General features: G+C 38.0%; 1 protein-coding gene across 1 annotated transcript in view; it reads right to left on the reverse strand.

Moving 5' to 3' along the window:
* Window positions 1-16,804, reverse strand: part of LOC126370574 (adipokinetic hormone/corazonin-related peptide receptor variant I-like) — a 131,313-nt gene extending 114,509 nt beyond the window's left edge. The window contains exon 1 of the mRNA XM_050015518.1: window positions 16,595-16,804. Coding sequence (XP_049871475.1) covers window positions 16,595-16,768 — 174 coding nt within the window. The 5' untranslated portion in view covers window positions 16,769-16,804. The remainder of the gene's footprint in view (window positions 1-16,594) is intronic.
* Between the last annotated feature and the right edge of the window lie 6,288 nt (window positions 16,805-23,092).

Raw genomic sequence — 23,092 nt, forward strand, 5'->3', positions numbered from 1 at the left:
GGGTGACGTCACATATCACAAAATAAACAAAAACTATCTGTCAGGTTTCTTATACTGTTTGACAGTTTCTTTGTTTATTGGAATATGACGTCACTGAACAAAATGTCACGTGACCAATCGTTTACATGTGAAATTTCTAATTAATGAAGAAAAATATGTTTTTTCTATTATATAAAACTTTTTCTAGAAAATAAAATATTTTAAGAGGTAAAGCGTTTGTATTTTTTTAAATAATTACCAGAAAACTGTCAAGTAACCAATAGGTTAGGTTAGTTTACTAAGTCATAGATAAATTATGAAATTTTGATTACTAAATAAAGAAAGTTTTAAAGGTGATTAAAAATGTTTCCTTTTAATAAAGAAAAATGAAATAATAAGTGCAACATTTTGACACGTTTTTCTATGACATCACAGATTGCTTTTTCATTTCGTGTTTTGACGTTTAGTAAAATTTAACTGATTTGACTAGTTGGAAACTACCCTATTTACGACAGTAATTCTAGCAGTGCGCGGTTTATGTACCTTTAAGTTAGTTTGGTACAGCTTGCAACACAGTTTCTGTTGTTCAGCAACAAGATAACTGAAACGATTTCGTATTTGTGTAACTCATGTGCAACTCGGTACTTAGTTTGAGCGAGTTTAACCTGTATAAATAGACCAAGAAGATGCCATTTCATCTGAATTTCGAAAACAATGTGTGAGTTCTCACGTGTATGTATTATGTATGTTTTTTTTTAAGTGACATATCGTAGATTTGCTGCTACTTGGCCGAACAAATGGGGAGTGCTGATGACTCTGACCTGGTACAAAATTTAAGACAACAGGCCTAAGGGTGCCAAATTGGGCGCAAACGTCGGCTCAGGTCGTCTGAAAGGATTTTAAAATGAAAGATTAAATGGAACCTAGTGGGTTGATAGCAGTAAGCGCTGAATGAGGGAAATTTTTGACCAAACGGCTGGGTCGGTATCGAGGTTCTGAAGTGTTTGTTGTCGCAAGCTGATCGCCGCCTTATGGTCGCCTCTATGGATAGAGTAATCCATAAGTCCTTAAGTTGAATCCGCAATGAATTCATTCATAAAACCTTCTTCTTTCTTCGGTCGTTCGTAGGTCTTTAATAAAACCAAGAAGTTACAAGTACCTGTGACGTTATTATTAATAATATAAGATTCGTTTTGTTTATCAGATTTTCTAACCACTAAAGTCGTACTAACAGGAATTATGAAGGCAGCCTGAAGGTAATGTGGGGTTTACCCCAAGTGAAAACTTACTTAGGCTGAAATGATTACGTCTGATAAATTTTATTCCATGAACGTCGGTGGCATATTAATGATAATAAATTATACAAAAGTTAAGGGATAATGTTTCAGAATGTTTTACTACAGTTGCTATCAGACAAAATAGAAAATCAAATAATATTGAACAGTACAGTGAATTAGATGAAAGAACTCTACTTACGTAGGCTACGGACGGAGGACTTAAAAAATCCGAAATGATTCAAACTAATTTAATGTATTCATCATCTCTCTAGCGTCATCCCCTTTTTCACGGGGTCCGCTTACCTAACCTGAAGGTTTTACAAGTCTTTTACAGAAGAGAATCTGACCTTCCAACCCGCGAAGCGAAAGCCAGCCCACTGGTTTAGGTCACATAACTCTGAAATACATTTCTCGAGAATGCGGGGTCGGGGGAGTTTGATGACTTACAAATTACAAATACTTCTTAGATCTAAAATAAGTTGCTACTCGGTCGATGCTAGATCTGAAGTGGCGTTCTGATAACACGATGTCTTAGAGCAACACGGGAGGGATATCCAGTGTGCTGGTACGTAGTATTATTCCTTATTCTATGGTGCTGGTTGGACGTTCTACGCAACATATGCGATGATGTAGCAGTTTACCGGAAACTACGCCACAATACATATATATGCCGTGCGCGGCGCAGTGTTGTTCCTAGAACTAACATAATTCAACCAACGCCCTTAAATACAGAAAAATAAACAAAATAATGAGAGAGAGAGAGAGAGAGAGAGAGAGAAATAAATAAATGGTTCAAAACGCGCCGCGCTTATATTGTGTAGCCTGAAAAGTCCCTCATAACGTTCGCTCAATTCTATATTATTTAACCATACAGTTTAGCAGCAATATACATACATACACACATAAACTCACGCCTATTTCCCACCCGGGTAAGCAGAGACTATTATAGAATTCCATTTGCTTTGATCCTGACACATTTCTCTTGCTTCCTCCACATTCATCAATCGCTTCATACACGCACGCCGGTTCAGAGTAGATCGTATTAAACCTTTTCTAAGGCTTTTCCTAGACTGGTACCGAGACAAACCGTATTGTGGTTTAACGGTATCAGTGGTTTACCTAACAAGGTAATTAATTATATAAATTAAAAAGGATATCTCCAATTTGGTCAATGTAAGTCCTTCTAGGTCGTCCTCTACTAGCCCTCCCGTCAACTTTCGCTTTTGCTTTTTTTTGCAGCATTATTTAACAAAATCGTCGAAAAAAAAAAAAGGAAAATCTTAGCATCTATAGCGCGTGGTGCACAAATCCGCATGTTGCCAGTTCGTCGCCTAATCGCTTACTACAGAATATCAGACCACGCATTACTATTTCTGCGCTAGCTTTTCGTCCCATTTTTTGAGCGCTCATGTTCAATCTACGGTAGTTATATAATTATCAATGAAGTAACCGCACGATGAGAGGAATTCGCAAAAGGTTTCCGTTCTTTATAACATCATTTCCTTCAATAAGTGGACCAATCTCGCGGATTGAGTTTTATTGGAACGTTTGAGCGAAAATCTGCTTAATAGGGTCGCATATTAGTCGAATTGAAATCTTGGCATCTTCAGAGACTGTATTATACTCAGTCTACCTTAAAACCCATAATGAAGTCAGCTTCTATGACACGTTCGCGATGACAAGGATATATAATGGGATATTTTAACAAGGTCTTAACTCTTTTTCCTCATGCTAAACCGTTCATGGAATATTCGAAAGAATTTTCTCAAAGACATTTTCTAGAGAGTGACTTCAGAAGCAGAATCTAATTATCTCACATAAGTAGTTTGTGTACGCAAATGCAGTGCGCACGTGTGCACAATAATCGTATACGATTTTATTTTACGTTTTAGAATGTATTCAAAGGCAATTGAAATCGTCTTTATTAGTTTAAATTCATGTTTAGATCATAGATAAGTGATATGATGTAGTATCCACGATTTGACCAGGACAGGGTCCATCCACATAACATCAGCGTCGTGGTTCACGCCGCGACTTGTGCTGAGTGAGGCCCTTTCATCTCAGTACGTCCATCACCACCTTATGATCACATCGACGAACAACCGTTTTGTTTTTTTGTAATTATATTGTGAAAATTTTAAATGATGTTATTGTCTTGTTTTTATATGTGGCGTCCTTTTATAATAAAATATTTCCATTCTATTACATTTATGCCCTGTTAAAACATGGCACTTATACATCGCTAGCGAGGAGTGGATGTTATACAATACAGTACAATACAATACAATGCAATGCAATACAATACAAATATACTTTATTGCACATAACATACAAAACAAGTTTTACACAAAGTACAATCTGGCGGCTTTATTGCTAAGCAGCAATTTCTTCCAGGCAACCAGTAGTAAAAAAAAATGTATCATAACATCATCATTTATCTATACTAGTCTGATTACCCCTTCGGGGATACAGGCTTGACATTTTATGTTATTTATTCACAGGCAATAGAAATAGGAACTATAAAGAAACTGTAACAAAATATAAACGTAACGTAACGTTACAAATTAGTCTTCAACTTCTTACCCTAATATCGTAGGAGATCGAGGAATATAGGAATCTACCTACTGCTCTCTTATTTAAGTACAAGTGTGGCCGAGGGAAATAGCTTTCACTTTAGAGCCCATATTAGATAATAATTGGTTGTTAAAGACGAAATATAACCACAGCGTAAGCATATAGCATAACATAACATAACAAATACTTTATTGCACAAACAGGAAAAAACAAAATACAAAACAAAAGAGAAATAGAATAAATTCATATAGGTTCAAATTCCAAACCCAAATTAGAACAAAATTATTATCACTTTAAAGACGCATAGCTCGCTCCACTGCTTTTAGCCTGTCTTTTTACTCTTTCTCAAAACTAGAATAAATAAGCATTTTCTAAGTAAGCGTCTGCACTTATTATAATCTTGTGTAATTAAAAAGATATTACAATTTTAAAATTGTAGTACGTTTGCAGACCACTGTATTACCAGTGAGAAATAATCGTAAGTAATTTTATATTCAGTGGTTTAAGGCGAGATCACAGCTGAAGACAAATCGTTTTTGATGTATTTTAAATAGCGAATAAGGTACAATGATTTAAAACAATAAGATAATAGATGCTAGAGAGAAGGTCTTTATGAATAGTCGCTTAGTTGTTATAAAAACTTAAGTAAGCAGTCGTGAATTCGAATCGCTTTAGACCAGGGCTTCCCAAACCTTTAGCCAGTATCCCTGTTTTTCGCATAGATTCATAAAACTTAATTCTCATAAAAATATACTTAACAAAAATTCACTTACATGACAAATAAACTAAGAAATAAGTTTGACTTCACAAGTTCTTTACAAATTGAATGATTAATTAAATATTTATTGGATATTTTTTTAAGAAATAAGTCAGTTAACAATATGTATATAAAATATATAATACATACATAACATAACATACACACAAGGGTGACTTCACGTCCCGTCTGTCATTTGTTAGTAGTTCTCTGAGATGACTATTATATCTATTGTTAGCTTTCATTATCCCTTGTTAATGAATGCCGCTAGAAAAACGAAAATCCTCAAATCAGACGGGGTCCGAGACTCTTGTCAAGTTAAGGCGAGTGTTGTGTGGGTTTTTCTTCCGAGTTTTACTACAGGTGGTCTTCTGAATCCATAGTTTGAGAACCCTACTTTAAACTACGATCTCGACGGTCTGACGTAGCGACAGTAAGCGGGTTCTCCAAGATAAATTCAATCTCCTCATAAAATACGACTTCAAAACGTTTCAAGGTTTCAACGTTTCAACTACCACAAACTTACTTAAACACTGTTTAAATGACAACCAAGCATAAATGAATCCAATTCAAATTGATTGAACTCTAAATGCTTTTTAAGTAAAGCTAAGAAAGATACACATAAAGACAAGCCTCGTTGAGATAAATGTTGCTTCCCACTGTGGCACTAATGGTCTTTTTATTATGTGAATAATGTTGCTAACCATAAATATCCATTACAATGAATACGTGCGTAATAATATTGTACATTAACGGCGTACGCTAAAACTAGCATCGGTCAAACGCGGGTCAGACCAACTTTTTGTAAATATTTCTACAATGAAAATATTTATTTCACTTTATAGCATCCGTTAAAGTATGGGTTGATGACTCTTTTTAGGCTTAAGAGCCAACGCTCAACGCTCTTCGGTAGTAACAAGTGAAGTGTTTCTTTAAAATTAGAGTTAAAGATACAAACTTAACTTAAATCCATACTATTAGATAGAAAAGAAGCGATAGACCTAATCTCTACTGATGCATCACTATGCTAATGAACGATCTTATTTTTACAGCGCATTAAAGCTATTGTAAAATGTATTTTTTGTGAAACTTAATCACTAATTGTACTGAACTGGTCGGTCTATTTTATATTACATAGCGGTCAAACACATAACCCTCCTTTTTGGTGTGCCAATGTCGGGTAAAAAGGATCCTTATAACTGAAAAATATTAAAAAACGGCGTAAGCGTCTGCGCGTTTGGCTTATCACATTTACTCAGTGCTCTTTACCTACACATCTTTTTTTTTTTGACGTGTCTTATTGTAGATTTGCCGCAGATGGCATTAACTACTTGGCCGGACAAAGTTGTTTACCTACACATCGAAGTAGATAAAGAGTAAGTAATATCGCTCAAAACTTTTTGTGTAGCAACACAAAGAACAAAATGTAATCTACTGACATATTTTCGTACCAATAAAAGTTAAATTACATTGCGTTGTGGGTCCGTTGAGATCTCAATGCAATGTCTCTATCTTATCGTTCTACACGTCTATAATATCAACTCACAATGACATTTCGTTATACAGGTCAATGGAGACGCCATAAGTATTTGGATCCAAAGATATTTTTGGATTGACACATTTCAACTTATTCGTAGCAGCGTAGCGCCGTAGCTACCGTAGTAATATCATTTCTAAGTCGTAGACAAACGCACAACGCACAGCTGGATTGACAGCTAGTGTCAATATAGCACAAAGTGATCTCAATTTTGACTCAGAATTAAATTAATTGATAGATATCGAGGTTTTGTTGGAGAAAATTACATCCGAATGTGATTTTTTAAAAAGGCGCTTTCGTGGTGGGATGACAATGTTATTGTCATATTATTGGGGACAATATTATTTAAACTTGATACATACACCGTGTCTGTCTGACTACCGTCTCACCTGGGGCAACTGATAATTAAATAGTCTCCGTAGTCTAGTGGTCTCGTAACCTGGATGCCCGCGTTCGTTTCCCGATGGGGACACCGTCGATACCATTTTGTGAGAATATTCTTTGTATGGAAAGAACATTGCAAGCTTGAATCACTTGACATAGTTTAGAGGAGACATTAAGTCGACTGTTATTAAAACTAACGTTACTATTAATCTATACTTATAATAAATCTGTAGAGAGGTCAATTCTGTACATTAAATATTTTTTCAAAATAACTACCAGGGGGTGATAAGTGATCGATACTGATGCCAAAAATGCAATCAGTAAAATTTTTGTGTCTGTCTGTCTGTCTGTATGTTCCTTATAGAAACAAAAACTACTGGACGGATTTTAATGAAACTTGGTACAATTATTCTTCATACTCCTGGGCAGGTTATAGTATACTTTTCATCACGCTACAATCAATAGGAGCAGAGTAGTGAAGGGAAATTTTGGGAAAACGGGAGAAGTTACTCCATTTTTTAAGCTTCCGTCGCGTGAGCAGCCTTAATGGTTAAAGTTACATAGAAATCATGTATGACGGAAATATCTAAATATATAAAAGGAGAAACTGACTAACTGACATATAAACGCACAGCCTAAACGGCTAAACGTAGGCACTTGAAATTTGGAAGGAACGTAGCTTAGTTACCATAGAGGTGCACTAAGAAAGGAATTCCCGAAATTCCCACACGAACGAGAATTAGCGGGAAAATCCTTTTGTATGAAAAATCTAAACCACTCAAGTTAGAGGCTTGAAATTTGGCATGCAGGTACCTTAAATACCGTAGAGGTGCATTAAGAAAGGAATTCCCGAAATTCCTACGGGAACGGGAATTAGCGGGAAAATCCTTTTGTATGAAAAATCTAAACCACTCAAGTAAGACGTTTGAAATTTGGCATGCAGGTACTTTAGGTACCGTAGAGGTGCATTAAGAAAGGAATTCCCGAAATTCTCACGAGAACGGGAATTAGCGGGAAAATCCTTTTGTATGAAAAATCTAAACCACTCAAGTTAGAGGCTTGAAATTTGGCATGCAGGTACCTTAAATACCGTAGAGGTGCATTAAGAAAGGAATTCCCGAAATTCCTACGGGAACGGGAATTAGCGGGAAAATCCTTTTGTATGAAAAATCTAAACCACTCAAGTTAGACGTTTGAAATTTGGCATGCAGGTACTTTAGGTACCGTAGAGGTGCATTAAGAAAGGAATTCCGAAATTCTCACGAGAACGGGAATTAGCGGGAAAATCCTTTTGTATGAAAAATCTAAACCACTCAAGTTAGACGTTTGAAATTTGTCATGCAGGTACCTTAGATACCGTAGAGGTGCACTAAGAAAGAAATTCCCGAAATTTTCACGGGAACGGGAAATAGCGGGAAAATCCTTTTGTATGAAAAATCTAAACCACCCAAGTTAGACGTTTGAAATTTGGCATGCAGGTACTTTAGTAAAGTTAAAGCTTAGTTGCAACAGGATATTACAAAATTCCCACGGGAACGGTAGTAAGCGGGAAAAAACATTTGTATGAAAAAATCAAATCTAAATAAAAGGAGAAACTGACTGACTCAGTGACTGACATATCAACGCATAGCCTGAACGGCTAAACGTAGGCATTTGAAATTTGGAAGGGACGTATCTTAGGTACCGTAGAGGTGCACTAAGAAAGGAATTCCCGGAATTCCCACGGGAACGGAAATTAGCGGGAAAATCCTTTTGTATGAAAAATCTAAACGCTTAAGTTAGACGCTTGAAATTTGGCATGCTGGTACCTTAGTTAACTTAAAGCTTAGTTGCAACAGGATATTGCAAAATTCCCACGGAAACGGGAGTTAGCGGGAAAAAAACATTTGTATGAAAAAATCGAAACCGCGTAAGATAGATGTTTTCAATTCAATTCAATTAAATTATTTATTGCATTCCATGTAGTACAATGGGGTGTTACATAGGCATAGGAACTAAAACATGGACCCTGTAGGGCACAGCAACGTTGAAGGGAAGAGAGGAAGTGTGTATTAAAATTAAAACTCAATGAACAATCAATTAAAAAAAAAATCTATCAATTGATTCAATCTAGCATGCATGCATACCTTAGTAAATATAAAGTTTATTTATGGCTGTATTTTGAAAAATGAGAGTTATTGGGAAAAAAATGTATGAAAAAATCTAAACTGCATAAGTTAGATGCTTGAAATTTGATATGCACTCCCACACACACAAAGATCTCTCTTTTATAACACGCCACGCGGACGAAGTCGCGGGCAAAAGCTAGTGTAGAATATACAAAGTAAAAAACAAAACCACATGAAACGGATGTTCACCGCAATCCACAAAGGAATATCTTCCAAGTCCGCATTTCATTGTAACAGACTAATCCGAAATTCTATTTTAATTAAGCTTGTTAGGTTAGTGCAAAAATAAAGCTAATTAGGAATCGTTAGATAGCGATAAACTGGCATACTTTTAATCATCATTGTCGTCATCACCATCGCACCATCACATCATCATCACCTTTTTTTCGAGAGGAAATGCCTACCGAATACCATCCCGCCACTGGGGCAGCGAGAGGGTTATGTATGGCTCACACCGACTAAAACCCCACGGTGTCCGTATCACCGCCGTTAAGCCATGCTGCGGGGACACTTTCGTATTCTTCTGCGGCTTGGCGGCAAACATCAACATCACCCGTTTAAAAAAAAAGAACGTCTAGGGCCCTCTACCGAGGTTTTTCTTGCAGCTTCTTTTCCCCGGCTATACAGGTTGTGAGAAGCTGCAGTAGTTTTAGGCGGATGAGACGTTCGTTATGTAAAAATTGACGATTCAAAGTGTAACTATGTTACCTACTGAATAAAGATATTTTTGAATTTAAATTTGACCTAATTTGAGATGTCAACTAAAACTAAAAATACTGTCTAACTGTCACTTAAAATAAAATTAGCTGATGAGCTAACTAAAATTAGCTGAATTGGCTCATCAGTTAATTTTATTTTAAGTTATACCTGTCATGTCAGAGGTACATCCGTATGAACTAAGCCGCTGAAAAAGAAATGGACGAATCATTGAGAACTATTTTAAATGAATGAGTGAATGAATGAATAGCATCTCGCTGATATGGCATCCGTGTGGCATGTGCTTACTTAATTTTATCGGGTTATTGCCCCTGTAAAATTTTAAGGGGATTGCTTAAATTTCTGCCTAAAATTGACGTGAGTTCCATAAATTTTATGCCTGACGATTATCTGTCCCTTCCTTTTCGACGGATAAGAAAATGACAGGTGAATATAACTTAAAATAAAATTGGATGGCGTTTACTGGAGTCAGCCCCATTATTTTAATAAAAAATAAGCAGCATGTTGTCAATTTACCATTTTACGATTCAAATCCAGTTTTAAAGGAAAGCCAGGCCAAGAGTACAGTACGCCAGCGACATAAATAAGATTAAAATTAACTTGGGACGGATACCATAAATGGCCACGGGTTGTCTTATTAAAGACTTGTAGCTCTGCCCACCCCGATGGGAGCGTGATTTTATACATTTTGTAGTGGCATAAAATAAGTAAGGCTTGATTTAACCCAATGTATCCGTGCACCTTACCTAACATGTACCTACAACAAACAACACACAATAGCATTCCCAAAAAACAAACATTCCAAAAGCCCGCCAATTAAAGGCTTACTTTGTGTAATGGACAAGTTCTATTCAGTCCCTGCTGCACGGATCGTGCTATTCGTGTGGGATGTAGAAATAACAAGAGATATATTTTAAATGTCTTTACTTCTTTTATTTTACACACTCTTTATATTTTACCCAAATCATTGCACCATTGACTCGCCTCCCTTACTTTTTAAAAAAATCTGCCTTACGTCTCATTCATTAACCATCCTCCTTTCATACCATAAACAACCAAATTTCCATTCATTATCCTTCCATAGTATTCTCACTTTCCTACATTCATATTACGCGCGACGCGCAAATATCGCGGGCTTGAACCAATAGACTATAGAATGTCATAGTTCCATCGTACGTACATAGGTCGTTCTTCTTTACTCGTGTGGATTGTAAGGTCAAACCGACCTCATCACCTGTAGTCAGAGTTACTATTGAGCTGTCAATGACTCATATAACGACTAGATACTTGATGAAGTAAATAGTATCTGGGACCAACTTCTTAATGCCCTTCGAAATCCAAATCATATTATTACTGTCGGATAAGCGGGTAATCAGCCTGTAATGTCCTAAAAAGATTTTTGTGTTAATGTCCTCACCGGAAATCGAAACCATCGAATAAGTCGATAAAGGTCATTCTTATATGTCACGTACCGCGCCATAGGTAAGCCATGCTGCAGGGGCAACAGACTTTATGGACACACTCCCACGAGACTATTAACATTGCACAGTGCTATAAGCTCGCTAAAGGGTGGTTTAAATCCATTCAGTGGTTCGAACAATTAATTTGGCATACAACATAATACAACCCACTACCCCGATAGAGACGTGCCATTGTTTATGGAAGTATGTAAAGCTTGTTTTGACGTAGGTAATGTTACTCGACTGCTCAATATCGCCATAGTTACTATATAGCGGGCTTCCCTCGACACTACTCGTGCACGCATTGACCTACCAACCATTTCCCAACGGCTCTGCTTCAAAACGTTTTTACACAAATCCCCTGGTAGTCGCGACTTCCGAATACATATCGTTTAGGGACGGTACTGAAAACTATCGGCGTCCAAAGGACGTAATATAATGATTCCGACGACCCGATCACTCTAGCCATAAGGGCGGCCAATCAGCTCGCGACACCAAACACTTCAGGACCCCAATACCGACCCCGCCAGGGTGATCGACGATTTCCCTCAATCAGCGCTTATCGCTATCGACCCACTAGGGTCGATTAATTCTTCCAAATAATTTTCCTCTCAGATGACGCTCTGAGCCGAGATTCGCTCCCAACTGGGCACCCTCAGACCTGTTGTCTTAAACGTTGTACCGGGTGAGAGCCTGCAGCGCTCCCCATTTATCCGGCCAAGTAGTTAATGCCATCTACGGCAAATCTACAATAAAACACGCCAAATAAAGGATCCTGCCAATGTGCTGCCATGTAAAGCAATTCTCACAAGAGATCGCGCACTGACGTGACTGGCGGTGAAGCGGTCCGCAAGGTCGCATTGACCTATATGCAATCCGCTAACCTAACACTTTATACAAAAGTCCTTGTTTTACACAGACACTACAGATTGCCGCAATCGTACACGCGCATCTGTGTGAGTGACGCCGGACGCCATACGATTGAAGACTAAGATAAAGAAGGGTGAGGTAAACCTAGCTTAGCCACTAGTGGGGAGTAGAGTTGCCATTCTATACTTAGTACTATTTCTTATTCTATGGCACTGTACAAAGTTCTTCGAGGCAATGACGTCATAAATCGTCTGAAACAGATGTATAAGGCCAATGACGGTGATGGTACAAAGTTCATCGTGTGAAAATCGCCTAATAGTGAAGAAACACCCAAAAATTTAATCTGTTTCGTAAATGTAACGTAGATGTAATGTAAATACAACCAAAAAGGATTTTCTCGGAAAGTTAGAAGAAAAGTTTTCGATTGAGTTAAAATCACTCGCGTAAGCCGGTGATCATTTCAAGTTTACTCTCCGGGATTAGTTAGTCTCCCACCTAGTGATTCCTTATGAAGGAAAAAGCCAATAGGTAATAATGATGTTTTTACGTAAGTTTCGCGATAGATAGAATTAGAGGTGTCCCACTGAGTGATATGCCCTTCCGGAACCTTAGACTACATAAGACAAGAAGATATTTTTTCTAATTTGTGTATTACTTCAAAGATTGAAGAGTACCTTTAATTTTAACAAATGGCCCCAAAGTACATTGCAGTATGCGATTTTTGCGATATTAGTATTAAAAGTGTAAAACGAAGCTTCTGGCCTAGTAAAAATCAAATCAAATCAATTTATTTGCGAGAACACATAGAATACAAAAAAAAGTGGTAAAATAATTCAAATAACAATGTTGTGATATGTTCGGCCTGCATGCAGGCGTACAAATAATAATAAGTAAGTAAGTATATATTAAAAAGGTAGTAATTAAGGCACGTCAAAAATAATCAGTTACGATGCAAAAGATTTAAACAAAAGTTATACCACAGAATAGCTAATTGTTAATACGTAGGTTGTCCTAACCGCGTTGTGACAGAAAATCCTCGATTTCTTTTTTAATATTGCCTTATAAAAGGTTTATCCTGGTAATTGAGGTTAGCCAATCACCTCACAACTCCTAGAATAGAAGATCCTACAGATAAAGTCCTTGTGTTATTTTATTGAAGACGATATTATTTGAGCAACTATAACTCTATAAATCCAATAAAATCCGTTATAGAAAACACCAAACATTGGTTATTTTCGAAGATTTTGACTTTTGTTTTCAAGGTTATTAATAAGCCCCAAATGTCTTTGACGTGCCTCTTATAATGACTAAGTACTTAGGGTCAGACCGGATCGGAAGGGCTCGTGTAGCTGACCACATGCTCAGGGCCCGAAACTAGATGATGGTAGATGGGGTCATATATTCAATATATATTCAATATTCTTTATTTTTTTCTTTATTCTTCATCTCCCTAGCATTATCCCGTTTCTCACAAGGTCCCCTTACCTAACCTGAAGATTTGACAGGTCCGATTTTTTACAGAAGCGACTGCCTGTCTGACCTTCCAATCCGCGAAGGGAAAACCAGTACAATACAGATTAGGCCACATACCCACGAAAATACATTTCTCGAAAATGTAGGTTCCCTCACGATGTTTCCGTTCACCGCTGAGCGCGTGATAATCATTGATGATCCAAACATGAATTCGAAATTAAATTCGACAATCATTGATTTAGGCCTGTGCTGGATTAGAACCTGCGACCTCAAAGAAAGAAGCAAGCGTTCTGCCAACTGGGCTATTACGGCCTCAAACAAATACCTACATCTACTATGATAGCGTGTTTTGATAAACTCGAAGTCAATTTCAGAAATACACTTCTCATCAAAAAAATCGAAACACTTCCGTTTTCATTGTTTCTGTCCGAATTTAACACAAAAAAGAATTCATACGATGAAAAAAAATACATAAATGTATAGCTGGCAGTTTGGCCATTACAGTAATAAGCGAAAATTCTAAATTCAAAATTAGAATTTCATTTGTTTATCTTATAAACGAAATGAATCACTGTTTTGAGACAAATGTGTGTTTAGGGTTGGAGTACATTTAGCGTTTAAAAACTAAAAATTGGCGCCTATCCTTAAACTTTTTGTTTTTTATTTCAATACTGTGACTTTGGGACGTCTGAAAAAAGGTTTTTTTTCTAAAACGTATGGATACTTCGCCCACAGAAGCCGCCCAAGTTGTGGCATTGCTGGATTCTGGCCTTAGTCAGCGTGTTGTGGCTGCAAGACTGCATCTAAGCCTGTCATCTGTTCATAGAGTCTATAAACGTTATCGGGAGACTGGTTTGTTCACGCGCCGTTCAGGATCTGGCAGGAATCGGGTCACTTCTGAGCGAGATGATCGATTTATTGTAACAACTTCTTTAAGAAATCGACGCCTTAACGCTTTTCAACTGCAGCAGCGGCTTCGTGTTGTACGAAGGATGGCTGTAAGTGACTCTACAATTAGAAGAAGGTTGAAGGATCGTGGACTGGTACCGCATAAGCCAGCAAATGGGCCGAAATTAACTGCAGACCATCGAAGAGCGCGCCTTAACTTTGCACGTGAGCACCTAAATTGGTCATACCTACAGAACCGCCACCATAGCTGACCTTTTCTTCAATGCAGCATTGTGCATAGCGTTCTCCGTCTCTTCTGTAGACCTTGTTCCTTCCGTCGTTACCATACAGCATAATTTTACACTCATCAGAAAAGAGAACTTTGCTCCACTGTTTGCTCCAAAGTTTTAGTTTTTAAACGCTAAATGTACTCCAACCCTAAACACACATTTGTCTCAAAACAGTGATTCATTTCGTTTATAAGATAAACAAATGAAATTCTAATTTTGAATTTAGAATTTTCGCTTATTACTGTAATGGCCAAACTGCCAGCTATACATTTATGTATTTTTTTTTATCGTATGAATTCTTTTTTGTGTTAAATTCGGACAGAAACAATGAAAACGGAAGTGTTTCGATTTTTTTGATGAGAAGTGTATTTGGACGTTCCGGGTCTGTTGGATTCTCATTATTTGAAAGGTTAATTGAAATGTTGCTTACCATTTCAATTAACTTCTCAAATAATGTCTTACTAAAGACAATTAACCATTAAAATTAATGTCTTACTAAAGACATTATTCGGGCCAGGAGAAATTCTTTATTTAACATCAGTTTATAAGTTGTTTGTATAATAACATTCTATGGACTTTTTTCCGAAATAAACAAATTTTAATTTATAAGTTAAAAGTAAGAATTTTAAGATCTTGCCATTAACCGAGCACAAATTCTGAAAATCACGTGATATGTATCTCTTCTGTCGTGTAGGTTGTGAGGTGGAGTACCAACCTCATTAACCCTGGTCTCACAGTTACTATTGAGCCGCCAAAGGCCGCTGACATGGCTCATGTAACGACTACTTACTTACGTAAGTAGTAACAGGGGGCCAACAGCTTAACGTGCCTTCCGAAGTACGGATCATCTTACCTTCGGAAAATCAGGTGGCCTGTATTGTCCTAACAAATTAGGGACCTCAAAGTAATTTTTGTTATATGTCCCCACCGGGAATCGAACCCAGGACCTCCGGATCGTGAGCCCAACGCTCAACCACTGGACCACGGAGGTCGTTAACAATGTATGATCCAAACATAAATTCAACTTTATAAAGTCGAATAAAGTGGTCCGGACTTTAGTCCGATCCGATATTCGAACCCGTTATACTACGATGGTAGTACCACGGTACCACGGATTTCCGAACATCTCGAAATTCACAAAACATTACCCTCCTCTATTGGCAGTCGGGTAACAACACACATCAACCTTGTGTTTAATATTTTACATTTAAGTAATAAAAATAATAAATCAGCTACGAATTTAAACAATGAAATTATAAATTCCACACGTAACAGAACAAATTCTATATTTCCCATACAGATAATACAAAATACAGAAACAAAAGATGGTTAAACAGTGCAATAGGCGCCTTCATTGCTAATTATCTCTTCCGCAAATTATCGGAATGTAACAACATATTATATCATTAAACTCATTTTTTTTCCTGTTTACTTGATCCTTAAATCGACATGGGATCATGTAATAAATGGATGCCTTCGATGCTATCCATAGGTACCATTTGTTTATATTGCTTTGTGGGAAGAAAAAGTAAATTACCCAGCCTCTTGTGAGCTATTTGTCGATATTGGATCGCGTCCTGCTGTAATCAATGCCATTTTATTTTCTACCTTTGAGACCCCCCACACTAGCGTCTTTCGAGCGTCGTCGTCGTGCCAGCGTCCGCGGAACGTCCACGCGACGTCGACGCCGCGGCGACGCGACGCCAGCGCTGGCCGGCGGCCGAACGCCCAGCGTGCGCTGCGCTAGCGTCGCGTAACCGCGGCTCCTGTCGCGTACAATCAGTGTGAAAATGGATTCCGACGAAGAAACACTGCTGTTGATATTACTGATCCAAAAATTACGCAAACGAAAAAGGAAACATCGTCGTCAACATTGGGAACATCCTCTGTGTAGTGCTAGAGTTCAATTAAGCGATTATTTCGTATTGTATTGTCAACATATAAAAAATAATAAAAAACACTTTTATGATTATTTACGGATGCCAAAACGAATATTTGACGAACTATTACAATTGATACAGAACGATATAAAATACAACACGCGCTGAAACCAACATACCATCAAATTCCGCAACTGTGGATAATGAAAATATCGATATACAAGAAATCATACGGCTATCGACCGGATTCGCTAAAAGAAATAAATTTGCTAATTACTTCGTTTCAAGTCTTGGTTCATTAACATGGCAAAGTGACAAAATATAAAAGTTTTACACTTACCCTCTTCATTTTTTTCTCTTGCTGTTTTTGTTTCAAACTCTTGAATAAACAAAGTACACATCTCTTCCCAAGCCTTTCTTTTAAGAATGCGATCACTATATTCTCTTTTTGACATATCCCACAATACAGGTCGATTTTGCATTTCTTGAATAAAAAGTTCAGTATCAAACACATCTTCGAGCGGTGACTGCATTTTGGATATTACGTGTGCACTGTATACTGACAACGTTACAACTGACGAGACGCGTGCGGCGCAAGAGGGCGAGGTGCCGCCGGCGGGGAGCGGGGCAAGTAGATTGCGTTGTGCATTGTACTTGTTCGCAAAAAACGTTGAACTGACGCCGCGGCTACGCGACGCCAGCGCCGCGCACGCTCGGCGTTCGGCAGCCGGCCAGCGCTGGCGTCGCGTCGCCGCGGCATCGACGTCACGTGGACGTTCCGCGGACGCTGGCACGACGACGACGCTCGAAAGACGCTAGTGTGGGGGGTCTCGTGTTCAACTACTTGTAGATTGCTCTGTGGCGAACCACGACGCGTTTAAATTATTTTATTAGCATCTTTTTTTTTCGATCAAATCTGCACAGTTTTAATTTTGGAGGGGATTTACAAAAATTTTAAAAACTTTTTTTTTTCTTTTTTTTTTAATGATTAGGTGAAAAATAAGTTGTGGAAATGAATTCCCCATCCTTGAATTATATGAATACGATACCAAATCTCATACAGTTGCTGGATGTAGCAGATATCAAGGAGAGCGAGCGGCTCTAAAAAAAATTACCCAACCTCCTCTGCCCACCGCTAGGAGGAACCTCATGACAACTGGACTAAATCAGTTCAGGGACCTGTTTAATAAAACTTACAATTGTAAATTACAACAACAATTTGATGTACATTACGTAGCTAATATGAAACTGCAAAATATTCGTGATCACACACTCCGCAATGTACATCAAATTGTCATTGTAATTTACAATTGTAAGTTTTATTAAACAGGCCCCTGATTACCCCCAGAGAAACCTCCCAAGCGGTTTGGTTTAATTTGAAAAGTTTAAGATGGTGGCTCTAAGATTTCCTACTTTTTGGGGTAATTTTTTTATTGCTACTTTTCCGAAGCATTTCATGAGTCGTGTAAGGGGCCTTTGGCGCCTCTATAGTAACTTTGACACCAGGAGCCCTACCAGGTAAGACGAAGCCGATTCAGTTTGGAGCAAATCGAACATCGGTTTGATTCTGTCAATCAATCAATCAATCAATAATACTTTATTGCACAACGACACCCTACCCCCCCGGTTGATTTAGGGGAGGCCTGTGCCCAGCAGTGGGACGTATATAGGGCATAAACATACGAATAAAAATAAGCACAACAGGCGGCCTTATTGCTAAACAGCAATTTCTGCCAGACAACCTTAGGGTGAAAAAAGTTTATGCATTGGAGCACGGGATGGTGCAATAAACATATAGTGATACCAACATAATTAAAAAATACCGTAAATGAACATATATATAATAAATACACATATCTATACACATACATAAACAAACATACAAATAGCCTATACAATATAATACATAATTATAAGGAGAATAAGAAAAACACTTCCAACTTATGCCTGTAGGTAAAGCGCCTTCACTCTTGCCCTGAATGGGTCCAGAGATGGAGCCCTCCTGACAGTCTCAGGTAGACAGTTCCTCAACCGGACAGCCCGCAGCGTAAAAGAACAAGAATAAAAGTCAGTGGAATGGACAGGGCTATTAAGGGATAAGGTGTGGGACGATCGCAAGGTACGTTTAAGGACAGAGGATTTAAAAGAGAAACGATCTGTCGTGCCGCGTAAGCAGCCAAAATGGCGATCTTCGATTCGATACGTCACATGAAGTTCGGCAAGCCGATTGAACGAATGATTTCAGTACTTTTTACACTTCATCGGTACCGGCTAAGAAATCGAAGTTCGGCGTCTGAAGCCGATTCCCATTGGAAGTGTCAGTTGAGTGTCCGGCGTCAAGTCTCAAGTGTCCGGCGGCACTTTTCAGTAACCGTGATCAATTTTACTTCCTTATTTTCACTGTTTTTCAACAATATTAGGAGCTTAGAACCATCTCAATTAATATTAAATTAATATTAGCGTGGATTTTCTTGTTTTTAATACTTACCGAAATACAGTGCCATGGAGATAGTCGTATTGTGGGCTGCTGCGGAAGAAGAATGTCTTCAGAATCAGGGTCAGGGGCCAGGGTCTACCAACAAGAGTAAAGAATATTCCATGGCCATAATGTTGATGCTGGATGACCCGCGGACGGAACATTAGAACTTCGAATACAACATAAAAAGTACTGTCAAAAAACATGGTAATAAATTACACCGTCCAAGTCTTGTATACCTAAAGTAAGATTTACATCTAACATAATTTTCGCGTTAAGAATAACAAAAACTCTGCGAAGTCATAGTATCAAAGGCGACTTTTGTGAGAAATTTGAATCATTTTCATTTTATTCCAAAATACAGTACAGACAAATATTTAGGATGTTTTCTCACAATTTTAATTACGTTTCGTTGTCACAAAAGCAGGTAGGTACTTTCAAATCGATTTAAGATTTGTCTAGGTACATATAGGTATTTGTACTTAGAATTATTTTTATTCAATGCTATAGAGTGGCGCGATTTACCGATAAAATACGATAACTTTTAGAAAGAGACTGCTTCTGAATATGCGTTTGTAAGTAACACTGATCTACATTGCAATCAGTTTGTAGTTCAGACGCAATTATGTCAACATTACAGCTCATAAACTACATTTGATTATATAGACAGCTTGCAGTTCAAAGGCGGTCCGTGAGTGTTAACCTATGGCCATGGTATAAGAAAACCAGGTATGCTCAATCCTATGACAAGCCGCCAATTGCTATCCCATTGATGACGTAAGTGTTACCATTAAATTGGTTTAATCACCAACATTCCAACGACGTAAATTTTACTATTGAAAATTAAGCGAATTACAGACTAATGTATTTAATTACTATTACTTGTCACATATTTAAAAATCATTAAAACTGTAAATCCTTTAAAGGTTCAATACGATCTACTCTGAACCGGCGTGCGTGTATGAAGCGATTGATGAATGTGGAGGAAGCAAGAGAAGTGTGTCAGGATCGAAGCAAATGGAATTCTATAGTCTCTGCTTACCCCGGTGGGAAATAGGCGTGAGTTTATGTATGTATGTATGTATGTAAATCCTTTAGAAGTTAAAAACTTCCTTGCAAAGTAAATATAAAAACATTGGTCGTAGGTAAATTATTTTTACGAAATGGCAACGCAGGACGGGATGACGTCAGATGGGCTAACCTTGAAATGTTAGCTCCCACTTTTAATACTTGGTTTTTATACCATACGATGTACTATATTGCTCCTTGTTTTGTCGTGTGTATGGGAGAGCGTTGATTGGCCTCACAGCCCTGGTGACAGGGTTATAATTGATCCGCCAGGGGACCCCGACATGCCTCGAGTCATGTCTCGAAAGATGAATATAAATACACGTGTAACAAACAAACATGGCCTTTTAACCGCTGTAGTGATGTTAACTTGATTATATTTGACACTGACACTAATGTAGCGCTGTGAATCATTTAAGCATGATCCATGCTGACTGGTATTCCAGCCAAGTAGTTAATGCCATCTGCGGCAAATATAGTAAAATAAGTCACATCAAAAAAAAATCTGACCGGTGCGCGTGTAGAAAACGATTAACGAATACGGGGGAAGCAAAAGAAGTAAGTCAGGACAGAATAGAATTCAATAGTTTCTGCTGGGAATTATCGATTTATTTTATTTATCCTTCTAGTTGAGAGTAAACTCTATTTTAGTCCCAAACAATGTATTAACGTATGTGTTCTCGTATCTTCTACAGAGCGCGAGAAAAAATCAACCATTATTTTTTATATGATCGCAATATGTATTTAAATAGTATAAAAAAACTACCACTATAAAAGAAAAAATCAACGAAATCCGACCTGTACCTGGCAAGTTAGAAATGAAACCCTTCATTGACTCCACTGATAAATTGATTGTACATCGTGAATCTAATATTTTCTGAGCCTAGTTACTGAGACATACACGTGTCGCATAGTTATTAAATTAAGCAATTTGCATGAACATAACATGATATAACAAATGTTACACACATTACTTCCCTCACGTTATCATCTCCCTACATTATCCCGTTTTTCACACGGTCCGCTTACCTAACCTAAAGATTTGACAGGTCAGGTTTTTTATAGAAGCCACTGCCTGTCTGACCTTCCGACCCGCGAAGGGAAAACCAGCCCAATACAGGTCAGATCACATACCTCCGAATGCACTTCTAGGAAATGTGGGTTTCCTCACGATGTTTTTCTTCACCGCTGAGCATGAATTCGACAATCATTGGTTAAGGCCTGTGCTGGATTCGAACCTGCGAACTCAAAGTGAGAGGCAAGGGTTCTACCAATTGGGCTACCACGGCTCTCCCTCAAGTAATGCCCTAATTTTAGAACGTTACACTTTTTTTTTGTTGAATCCTGTAGACACCATCCAATTTTATTTTAAGTTATACTTGTCTTTTTCTTATCCGCTGGAAAGGAAAGGGACGGGTAATCGACAGGCATAAAATTTATGGAACACACGTCAATTTTAGGCGCAAATTAAAAAAACCCTCCCAAAATTTTATATTGGCCAATAACCCGACAGAATTAAGTTTACAGCACATGTGAAACGGGTTGGATATCAGCGAGATGCCTATTTTATTCCCCCGGGTTATTCATTAATTCACTCATTCATCTTTAAATTTTTGATAACAGTTGTTAATCATTATGCACTCCCACACACAAAAAGATCTCTCTTTTATTACACGCCACGCGGACGAAGTCGCGGGCAAAAGCTAGTTATTAATATAAAAATGAAAAATTAGGTAATTTTTACAAAAACTGACATCATCACATCACAAATTTAAGAGCCACGCTCTTGTCGGTGTAGCATTCTACAAGCTACTTTTAGGGAAAAATAGGGCTGTGGTCTCCGTCTTGCGTTCCGCCCCGCAGTACTCTGTCTGACGCGAGTGTAATCGCCCAGATTAGTCTATTTCGAAGCCGTACTAGGACTCCTGTTCACCGTCTCTGAATAGTACTGACAGTTATTGCTGCCCTCTGTCACGACACACGGTAAGCACGAGATGTATTTTTTGTAGGTATAGAGTTTCCAGGCTTTGACACAGCTCAACTGAGTAACGTAGTTTCAACTCCCTTGCAATTCCAATAACACAGCTCTTCGGTTTCAGCGCTGCATTAGTACTTAGCACTAACAAACGTCAGTACTGCATTTGCTTTTGCGAATAGCAACGCTGAATGCATCACACCGTATGCCTCGAGATTAGATATAACTTGGCATTTAGTTCGCTTCGCCTTCCCGTTATTATACGACGACGCTCCGCTGGTAACTTATTATGACAAGCTTCGTGAATTCTAACCTGGAAGTTACATCAAATGAACTTGTAGTACTAGTACCTCTAAGTTAGCCAATTTGCATTGATCTGTTTGTACAGTAAATCTAAATTGAAAACCAATAATTTAAATTGGACCTTTGTGTAGATAGGAATACTCCTATACACACAAACTCGTATATACAAGTACTTGTTTCAGTTTTGGAAATCGAAATTGAGAATTATTCACCATTGTTTAAACATACAAATTGACTTGGTTGTTTATGATTACATAAACGAGCTCAAATGTTTGATATTTGTTTAAATGTTAAATATTCACAATTTTGAGTTCTATAAATCCAGTATTAATTACGTTTGATTCATTAAATGATTTCTGATTCATTAACACAGTTGGCTCGACCATTATAGGCGTCGATACGACTCATCGCTTATCACATTAGTCTTACAGAAAGCTCAGTAAAGCGTGGACTCGTTAGTTAATTTTATAATGGATGTACCTATGACCTGCACAATTGGTAATATAATTTATTTATTTGTCATTAACAGCCTCCGTGGTCTAGTGGTTAGAGCGTTAGGCTCACGATCTGGAGGTCCGGGTTCGATTCCCGATGGGGACATTGTCGAAATCACTTTGTGAGACTGTCCTTTGTTTGGTAAAGACTTTTCAGGCTTGAATCACCTGATTGTCCGAAAAAGTAAGATGATTCCGTGCTTCGGAGGGCACGTTAAGCCATTGGTCCCGGCTATTAGCCGTAAAAATCACCTCCACCAACCTGCAGTGGAGCAGCGTGGTGGAGTATGCTCCATACCCCCTCCGGTTGATTGAGGGGAGGCCTGTGCCCAGCAGTGGGACGTATATAGGCTGTTTATGTATGTATGTATTTGTCATTGAATATGGCGCAGGCATATGTGTTAGTGTTTTACTGGAACATGTCGGAGATTGGACAACACATTACACGGTGACTACACAATCTAATCTTACACTTCATTTTTGATTACAAATACATTTTCTAAGTAATAATAGAATACAATA

The sequence above is a fragment of the Pectinophora gossypiella genome, chromosome 11, assembly GCF_024362695.1.
Source record: "Pectinophora gossypiella chromosome 11, ilPecGoss1.1, whole genome shotgun sequence".
NCBI lineage: Eukaryota > Metazoa > Arthropoda > Insecta > Lepidoptera > Gelechiidae > Pectinophora > Pectinophora gossypiella.